Raw genomic sequence first — 9,271 nt, 5'->3', positions numbered from 1 at the left:
GAGTATAGCATAATAACAGAGAAGCATAATTTCTTTTCACATTTTGAATTAAGTCCATTGAAAGTAAATGATCCCAGCTCCTCTGTGAAAGACTGATGAGTAGGAGTACAGATGATAGAATGGGTGGTGAGGGGTGGAGGGAGATATGGATTAAGGGAGGAAGTGCATACTAATGATCTCTGTTGTTTCTCCAGAGTACACCAGTACAAGTGTGGTGCAAGGTAGACCTGTGTTTTCTGTGTGCTCTGTTTTGCGGGAGGGGAGTCCACGTTCATGTCCGGGTTAAGGGGTTGCACGTTGAAGTAAAAGCTCTGGCATCAGTAAGTTCAGCCGTCAACAATGGGGGTGTTGTAACTCTGGAACAGAGGCTGCATGAAGAGGCCCAACGTCCCGATCACACACACCATCACAAAGATCCACAGGAAGAGACGATCGATCACCATGGCCACGTACTTCCAGTCCTCAATAATCTATGGAGAGAGGGAAGTTTAATGTTTTGCTTATTTTTCCAAACTGAATCTACAAACTCACAGTATGGACTGCATTGAAGATCAAATCAACATAGACATACACCAATACACAAAGACACCCACCCCTTCATCATCATCTTCACTCTTCATCTTCTCAGCGATGTAGCGCACTCCATCCACAGCCTCCTCCGAATCAATGCCGCGCTTTAGCGTTGTCCGTCTCCTGAACCCCGAGTTCTCTGACAAATCGCCAACCTTCCAGCCGTAGCGTTTGGCTGACTCCTCATTCACGTAGAAGGAGGGAGAAGACTCCGACAGTCCCGCCGAGCTTCCGGTGATCCCGTCTGCAGAATGCGGCGGCTGCTGATGTTTTTTCCGAAACCGTTCACGGATGTTGGAGCTGCCGGGTCTCCGCATAAACAGGTAGGAAGGGAGACGGTGCAGGAAAATACGCTTAACCCACAGAGGCATTGTGTGTGTGCTCGGCGAGCGATGGTGCACGTTGAGCACGCAAACGCTGGTGACGATGGAGAAGGTGACCAGCACCATACTAAACATCAGGTACTTCCCAATCAGAGGCACAGCTAAAGATGTGGGTGGCACTATTTTTGAGATAAGTAGCAAAAACACTGTCAGAGCCAGGAGGACAGAAATACACAGCGTCATCTTCTCGCCGCAGTCTGATGGGAGGTAGAAGACCAGAATAGCCAGAGAGGTGATGAGGATGCAGGGTATGATCAGGTTGATGGTGTAGAACAGAGGTTTCCTCTTGATGATGAAGTCATAGGTGATATCCAGGTACTTGATGTCATCAGGGTCTTCATTCTTGCGTCCTGGCAGTGAAACAATATCCCACTCGCCGCTCGGCTTAAAGTCGTCACGACTGGCAAAATCACTCAGGAGGATCAGATCGATTTCAGTGTGGTCATAGGTCCATGAGCGAAACTTGAGGGTACAGTTCTGCTGGTCAAAGGGAAAGTCACGGACTTCAATTTTGCAGGCCGACTTATAGATTGCTGGTGGGAGCCAGGCCACCTCACCATTGCTGGAGACCACCGCATTGGAGTAGAAAGAGACTTCATAGGTCCCATCAGCACTGAGAGTAGGATGGGAGAAACATGGAAGAAATGAGAACATTCAAAATATGGATACTGTCTGGATCTACTTTAAAATGTCTGTCACACACTCACACATAACTAAAATCACCAAAAATAGAAACATCTTAAGTCATTAAGTGAGTCATTGCCTACATCAATGTTTCATGATCTTTACTGTGTGTCTGCAGCCCTGACAGCTTCAACACTGTGTGTGCTAAGTTAAGCTGAGCTCAGAAAACTGGATTTTTCTGTCATAAACAAACTTCTCAGCTCTGCGACAAATCCCCGGTTGAGAGGAAAAACACTCCTTGTACCTGTCACTCATTAAGTCTGAGCAGATCAGAGGTGCACCCATCAAAACAAATCCCTGCAACAGCAATGAGCAAAAGCCTAGTTAGAAATGTAGAGGCCTCATCTGTGTGCTGCAACCTCTGGTAAAGACTTTGGCCTGCAATCAGAACGTTGTTCTGATCAGGGATGGCAGTAGCTCAGTGGGTAGTGCTTCTGCTTGGGAACCGGGGGGTCGCTGGTTCGAGTCCCTGCCGAGGTGCCCCTGAGCAAGGCACTGAACCCTCAGTTGCTCCCCCCTCTGCGAAGGGTGGTAATGTAATGTAATGTAAGTCGCTTTGGATAAAAGCGTCTGCAAAATGACAGTAATGTAATGTAATGATCACCTGATATCATTTTGCCTGTTAAGCCACAGAAAAGTGTGCTCATGAAAGTTAAATGACAATCAGCCATGTGGGGAAACACTGCTGACCCACAAAGTTATAGCTGCCCACCCAACTGTGAGACAAATGATCAGTCTGCCAAAAGAAACTTCATCTAAGATTGAGCAGAGAAGCTGTGGCCAGTGAATGTGGTTCCATTCCCCATAAGCGGCAGGAGAAATGTGTGAAGACATGAATGAGCAGCCTGTCCCACCCCTTTCCACTGAGGTACCCTTGAGCAAGGTATCTTACCACAAGAGCTCCAGTGGACTGTGGGTCTCTTCAGTAGAAAAGTCAGTCATGTTGTGCAATACATGGCCATAAGGAAAGAGACCCAGGTGTGACCTATAAAGACCTAGTCAGGCCCAGAAGCCTCCATGTCTGTTGACTCAAGCTGCACTGGATTGGAGCAAAAGGGCAGATTTCTCCTTGGCTGAGCCGATTACAGAAGTGAGGTTCTCAAGTGGTGAGTTTGCCGTCCAGGCTTTTTATAAACCCTTCAAGATAATTTCTGATGTTCACATAAAGAAAATTCAAATTCTCCACAACACACAGCAGTAACAGTGTTTAAAAACCTGATGGGAGGGTGTGGCAACATTTTTTAAATGATGAACTCCAGTTGAAGGTTACACTCTTGTCTTGAAAGACACATCTTGAAATAATGTCTTTTCTTTTATCATTTAAAGTAGACTGTGGTGGTCATCTGTGGTGGTGTGGGCTCTGCTCAGTGTGGTGGAGGGAAGCTGATGAGATGGATGGAATGGGGTGGGATTGGTAAAAAACAAATGCAAACACACACACACACTCTCTATCCTACAGAGCAATCATACTTGTTGTAGAGGACGATGTCGGGAAGCCAGATGAGCTGTGTCGGTAGTCGAATCTTCTTGATTCCCTCATACTCTGCAGGGTCCCACATTAACCTGTAGTCGTTCCATACCTGATGGAAGAATACACACACACAAACGGAAAAGATACACATGTCAAAAAGCAGAAAGTAAAAGTATTCTGAATGAGGGCTGCATCCAGAGTCACACATCAGCATGTTGGTTCATGCATACATACATTTTGGCTCAGTTCTTATTGTACCTGAGAGAGCCAACAGTTGGTGGTCATGATCTGCTCCCTCTCGTTCTGAAACACACAGACAGACAGATGCAGAGGAAATCATCTCAACCATCTGTGCTTTTGAGTTATTATAGTTCAAATCAAAGACGTATGTGGCTTTAGAATATATGAGCTCTTAACCTGAGTTAAAGTTAGGTTTCAAGTAATGTAGGCGTGTTTCCTCACCACATTGATCAGCTGGGCTAAAGACACCTGGATGTAAATGGTGACCTGCTGGCTGTTGTTGACAGCCGGTCTGATCAGCTTGTTGTAGTGATCCGGTGACAACAGGTGACTCACTAGACGCTCCTCCACCTCTGCACACAAGGCAGCTGCAACACACACACACACACACACACACACACACACACACACACACACACACACACACACACACACACACACACACACACACACACACACACACACACACACACACACACACACACACACACACACACACACACACACACACACACACACACACACACACACACACACACACACACACACACACACACACACACACACACACACGGAGGGGGGGCGGAGAGAGGGAAACAGATAACTATGATGTCATCAAGTTAAAAGAAGAATCTAATTCAATTAAACAATCAAAGGCTATTAAATGATTTGTCCTGATGTAGACTTTTTCTTATTCTATTCCATATGAAATGTTTTATTTCCTCTGGCATGCCAAAATTACCAAACCCACACAATATCCTCTAATCACACTTCCACTGCTCAGATTCTGACTTGCGTAATTTCATCATTTCATTGCAATGAGATTTTGCAGTGACACACTTATCAAGCCCAAGCAGTGTGTTGACTCCGCTTCAGCACAACGTATGCGTTAGTAACCTTAGTTCAAATTAAACTATTCTAAACTATTCAAAAACTATTCTATCATATCATTTAGTTACTGTTAAAACCCTTTATCACTTTTCTAACACTGCATTTTGCCTTTTGTCTTAATTACTAAACATTCACATATCGGTGAGGTAGCAAAGTGGAAGAGGATGGACACAGACTGAAGTGTCTACTAAAGTGTCCACAAAATTTGCTATAGGTCAGCTGTAGATTGTGACCTTTGACTTGCCCATAACTGACCTGGGTCAGTGTCTGTACAGAATGAAACAAAGAGAAACACACACACACACGCACACATGCCCAGAGCAGTATTTGTTGAAGCGATGTCTAAATCTCGTGCTGTGAAGTGTGACCACTTTGATGCTGTGACTTGCTGCTTCTGCTTCAATGTAGTCAGGGTGTAATGAGAGTAACGTGTGTGTGTGTGTGTGTGTGTGTGTGTGTGTGTGTGTGTGTGTGTGTGTGTGTGTGTGTGTGTGTGTGTGTGTGTGTGTGTGTGTGTGTGTGTGTGTGTGTGTGTGTGTGTGTGTGTACGTATGTATGTGTGTGCGTGTGTGCCGTGGGGTTGCTGATGCTCGTCTCTATGCTCGCAAACAGTGTATTTAGTGACAGCCAGCAAACATGAACACACACATTCTCCTATCTACTGACCACCACATGTAAACACACACACATACAAACATCTCGTGCATTGCATACTTTGCATGTTGGTAATGCATGCAATCTGCAGATCATATGACGAATAATGAATCACATTTGAATACACACACAGAGTTGCTAACTGTGGCCCTGTAATCGCCACAGAATAACATCTGACAGGGTCACAGAGCTTCAAATGATAGTGGAAGGTAAAAAAAAATAGAAGAGCTGCCAGAGTTTGATAAGAGTTTGTACAAAAAACGGAGTTGAAACTAGTTTTGGCTTCCCTGTGCAACAACGTCTCTTCTCTTTAATTAAAAATGTTCCTCTAGAATCGACTGTGGAGCGGTCAACGGACATGCAAACCCCCTGAGGCTCCGATTGCCACCCACTGTTCTTTCTCTCTTTCTCTCCCCCTCTCTCTCTATAGTCCTGCTCTTCATCTTTCCATGCAGAACTTCTTAAAGTGAGAAACTTCTCAGTAATTATTTTGACTTAGGATTTCTCAATGTCAGAAGGAAAATTCAATGCAATTCATGCAGTTCTAACATGTCCCTTTGATGGAATACTTTTTCTATTATTTCTTCTTCCTCCAAGGCCCTTTCATTGATCTGCAACTATGTTTCCTCATCCCACTTAAAACCCAAAAAGAAAAACATGCGTCACCTCTCTTTAAAAATCACTGTGCAGTTATTGACTGAATAGATGTGTGTGTGTGTGTGTTTGAGGAGATGCTTCACTGTCACAGCTTCTGGCCTCGCATCTCTCTAGCTGCTCGCTGATTTCCGTCACGATGCCTTAAAAATGTAAAAGATGGCATAAAAATAAAGCCGGCACAAAAAATTAATAACCCGTGAGAGGAAAATGATTTCATGTGACTTCTGGAAAAGGTTGTAGAAAATGCATAGTGTGTCCTGTATATGGTGACGAAGAAAAAGAAATGAGATGTGAGTACAGATGCAGCATTAGGGACTCGACCAGCATGTCTCATCACATATGAATGCGCACACACACACACACACACACACACACACACACACACACACACACACACACACACACACACACACACACACACACACACACACACACACACACACACACACACACACACACACACACACACACACACACACACACACACACACACACACACACACACACACACACACTCGTCCGCCTCGCTGCACTTTCTACACCTGAATTATTCATTGCCGCTAAAATAAAAATGCGCCGTCACCTCGCAAGCGCAGAAACTTTATTCTCACTCTTTCTGGTGAGTCGGAAGTATTTGACCGTCACAACATGCAGACGCCAGAGTGAAACTTTACAACTAAACTTTGTTGCTTATCACAGTCGCACACAGGCCAAGAGACAAGCAGAGGGGTGTACGGATTGCGCAACTTTGGTTCAGAAAGTCAATGATTCAGCTCTTTGCCATCTGGGGTGGCCTCTCAGAAAACCAAACGATTTGGGGCTTCGGCCATCTTTGGTTCTCTGCACACTGCACAAGTCAGCCTCGGTATAAAAGTTTTCAGCCCCGACTGCGAATGTTAATGAATGATTTAACATCTTTATTTTGTCTGACAATGCTTCTCTGCTTACTTTCTATAGGCCTGTTTTAATTGCAAACAATCTTTACCTCCTCTTTGCTGCCATATTTTTCTCCATTGCTCACACAAGTTAAAGCAACGTCGTGTTCAGGAGAAGTCTCTTGGACCCTCTTGACTGAGCACACATCTGCTGTTGTGAGTAAATCTGACTCTGTACGTATGTGAAACAACAGGGGCAGCACAGGAATAGCAACACAGTGCCGACACGGAGAAGCTCCCCCCTGCACGTTTTCCGCCCACCCGAACGCAAACTTCACCCAGAGGCCACAGATATGGAGAGTCACATTGTGATTTGTGTGACATGGTATGCACGGATAGCACGGGGGTTTAATGAGCAAACCTAATCTGTGTTTGCTGTGGCACACACACCGTTTACAGCATGCAGCTGCTACTGAGAGAGACAGAGGTGATGGAGAGGAAAAAAAGGGGAAGTGAAGTGATGATATCTTACTGGGAGACATGAGAAAGGATGAAACATTAAATCAATACAGTGCCTCAGCAACAGATCGAGCACAGGTGAAGTGACATCAAAATGAGTTAAAGCAAAGAGGAAGGAAGGAAGGAATGAAGGAAGCAAGGACACACTGAGCAGGTTAGAGGAATAAAAAGACATTAGTGAAAAAGTAAAAAATGACTAAAATGTACAAATTGCAGAAAGTAGAGAGTTATGTTGTTCTGAGCTTTGTTTTAGTTTGTACTGTTTTAGTCTACTGCAGCTATGATGTGGTGAAACCTTCGACTAATTGAAATTTGCAGTGACTACATTAAAGTTTAATGGAACTATTGGCCATTTTTTAATTTATATAGCAAGTTTGTCATCAATCAATCAGTGGATTAATACTCTGTGCATTTCAGGAAAACGATGACTAATGGAGTTGACCCTGTTCAGCCCTGCAGTCTGATCCCCTCCTGGACTCCTGCTTGCCCTGGACACACACACGCTCCCTCACAAATCCCTTACAAACAACAATCAAAATCTCTCAAGACCATAAAGTTCCTTCTCTCTGAAGTCCAAGCTTCACTATAATCAGTCCACTTAGCCTGCATCACTGGGCCCTGGTGCATTGTGCAGGCCATTACACAGGCTGGTCCACTGGATGCATTATGAGAGCATTTCATCATGCAGTCTGTGTGTCTCCATTACAACAATGACTTATTATCTCTCCTTCTCGGTCGTATGGAGGTTTAGAACGTGTTATTCTGTTATTATTTAAATCATTAAACCGATCCTGTTGGTTTGTTGAAACTTAGTTGGTTAGTTTCTTAGTTTACGCACTGAGTTCTAATGTCTAGTAGGCAAATTGATTACGTCAAGGCTGTAGTATTTCCAAAAAAGTTGATCTTACATTTACGTTAAACATGATTTATGAAATGAAGCCTCGGTTCCGTTTTAAACCGGACCGAGGCTCGTGTGGTTTCGTCCCGGGCACGAATGCGCACCCAGCCCCGCTGTCCCGGCCGAGGATCGGAGAGGAGTTTACTCACTTGCCACGGTGAGAACCAGGAGAGCCAGCGCTGCTTCCTTCACCGGGGCTGTCATCGCTTCCTCCCCGCCAGCCCAGAGCGACACACGCTGGGGGAAAGAAACTTGAAAATGTAGAGTGTTCCTCCCCTTTATGCCCTCGGATTTGAAGTGAATAAGTAGAAGATGAAAAAGAAGAAGCGCTGGTAGAGAGAGGGGTTCTAGCGGAGTCAGTCCATTCCATTCATCCCGATCAGAGGAGGAGAAGCTGGAGCGTGGAGGCGCGGAGCAGCTGGGCGAGGGGAGAGATGAGCTGTGGAGGCTGGACACCGACTCCTCCGCTGGTCCTGCGCACGCAAACGTCGCTCGAGAAACAACGAGTGCCCCTCTGATCCCGTTTCATTGATGCAGTGTCCATTCCGCAGATCAAAGATTCAAAGCCGCGCAGCCCGTGTCGCCCTGCACACATGTGCCCATGCGCTCCTGCTGAGCCTCTAAGCGTCTGCGTCCACACACAGGTTTGACTCCTGTGATCACAAACAACAACATGAACTAATAGAAATAAAAACATTTACCAACCAGATTCAACTGAAACCTCCTTTATCGCCTCGAAGATCATTAAAAAAATAAGCCACTGTTACTTAATTCTTTAATTTAATCACTTGTGTGATCCTCCGATGAAGCCAGAAATTAAATGTGTTTGTTGGTTGAAAACTACAAATGAGAAAATATGTTTTTGAGAGAGTAAAAGCATTCAATTGCATTAAATTGTGGGAGGGTTTTTTGCTTCCCCAACAGACCACAATGAGGTCAGAGGTCAGGGTCAGCTATAGGCCAGCACATTATACTTTCTGCACATTTTAAGGTCTCAGCTGCAGTGGATGAGTCAGAGGTCCTATCAAGCATTATAGAAGGGTATTGTGTGTGTGTTTATGAGGACTGAGGTCATATTTGGAATTAAATGATATCGCTGAGATCAGATTACAAATTACGTTACCATACAGAGTCCAGTAAATGTGCAAAACAGCCAAAATCGGAACTCATTTTGTTTAATGTCATTCCCCTAACATGCACCCACACCATAATGCTGACCCCCCCCCCCCCCCCCCCCCCTTAAACCACAGTTTCAAATGTACGCAAATCAGATTACACCCCTCCCACATTATGTATGCCACATTATAGTTGCACTTCTAAAAGTCCTAGTCTTTCCTCATGAGCGTTATCACTGCATCCTAAAAGCAACAGAGAGGAGCAGAGGGAGACCAAATCTAATCTGAGCCACTTACAGCTCTCTGTGGGACAA

General features: G+C 44.9%; 1 protein-coding gene across 1 annotated transcript; it reads right to left on the bottom strand.

The window, feature by feature from the left end:
* Positions 1 to 326: 326 nt before the first annotated feature.
* Positions 327 to 8,046, bottom strand: chrnb5b (cholinergic receptor, nicotinic, beta 5b). Its single transcript, XM_076159513.1, has 6 exons — positions 7,992 to 8,046; positions 3,571 to 3,716; positions 3,367 to 3,411; positions 3,108 to 3,217; positions 594 to 1,566; positions 327 to 470 (listed from the first exon to the last, which is right to left on the bottom strand). Exons 1-6 carry the CDS (start codon positions 8,044 to 8,046, stop codon positions 327 to 329), a joined length of 1,473 nt encoding a protein of 490 aa, XP_076015628.1.
* Positions 8,047 to 9,271: the final 1,225 nt, after the last annotated feature.

This window comes from Genypterus blacodes, unplaced genomic scaffold, assembly GCF_046128005.1.
Source record: "Genypterus blacodes isolate CSIRO-AG114 ecotype Tasmania unplaced genomic scaffold, CSIRO-AGI_Gbla_v1 ptg000098l_1, whole genome shotgun sequence".
In the NCBI taxonomy this organism is placed as follows: Eukaryota; Metazoa; Chordata; class Actinopteri; order Ophidiiformes; family Ophidiidae; genus Genypterus; species Genypterus blacodes.
Note: the sequence above shows the minus strand (reverse complement) of the source record. Positions and strands in the feature narration are given on the sequence as shown.

What these genes read in the sequence shown, in the direction of transcription:
- chrnb5b (XM_076159513.1), bottom strand. Translation starts at nt 8,046, where the DNA reads ATGACAGCCCCGGTGAAGGAAGCAGCGCTGGCTCTCCTGGTTCTCACC. An exon ending in TAGCCCAGCTGATCAATGTG is followed by an intron (nt 3,412 to 3,570) that starts GTGAGGAAACAC and finishes TGTGTGTTTCAG; the next exon opens with AACGAGAGGGAGCAGATCAT. An exon ending in GTGAAGATGATGATGAAGGG is followed by an intron (nt 471 to 593) that starts GTGGGTGTCTTT and finishes CTCTCTCCATAG; the next exon opens with ATTATTGAGGACTGGAAGTA.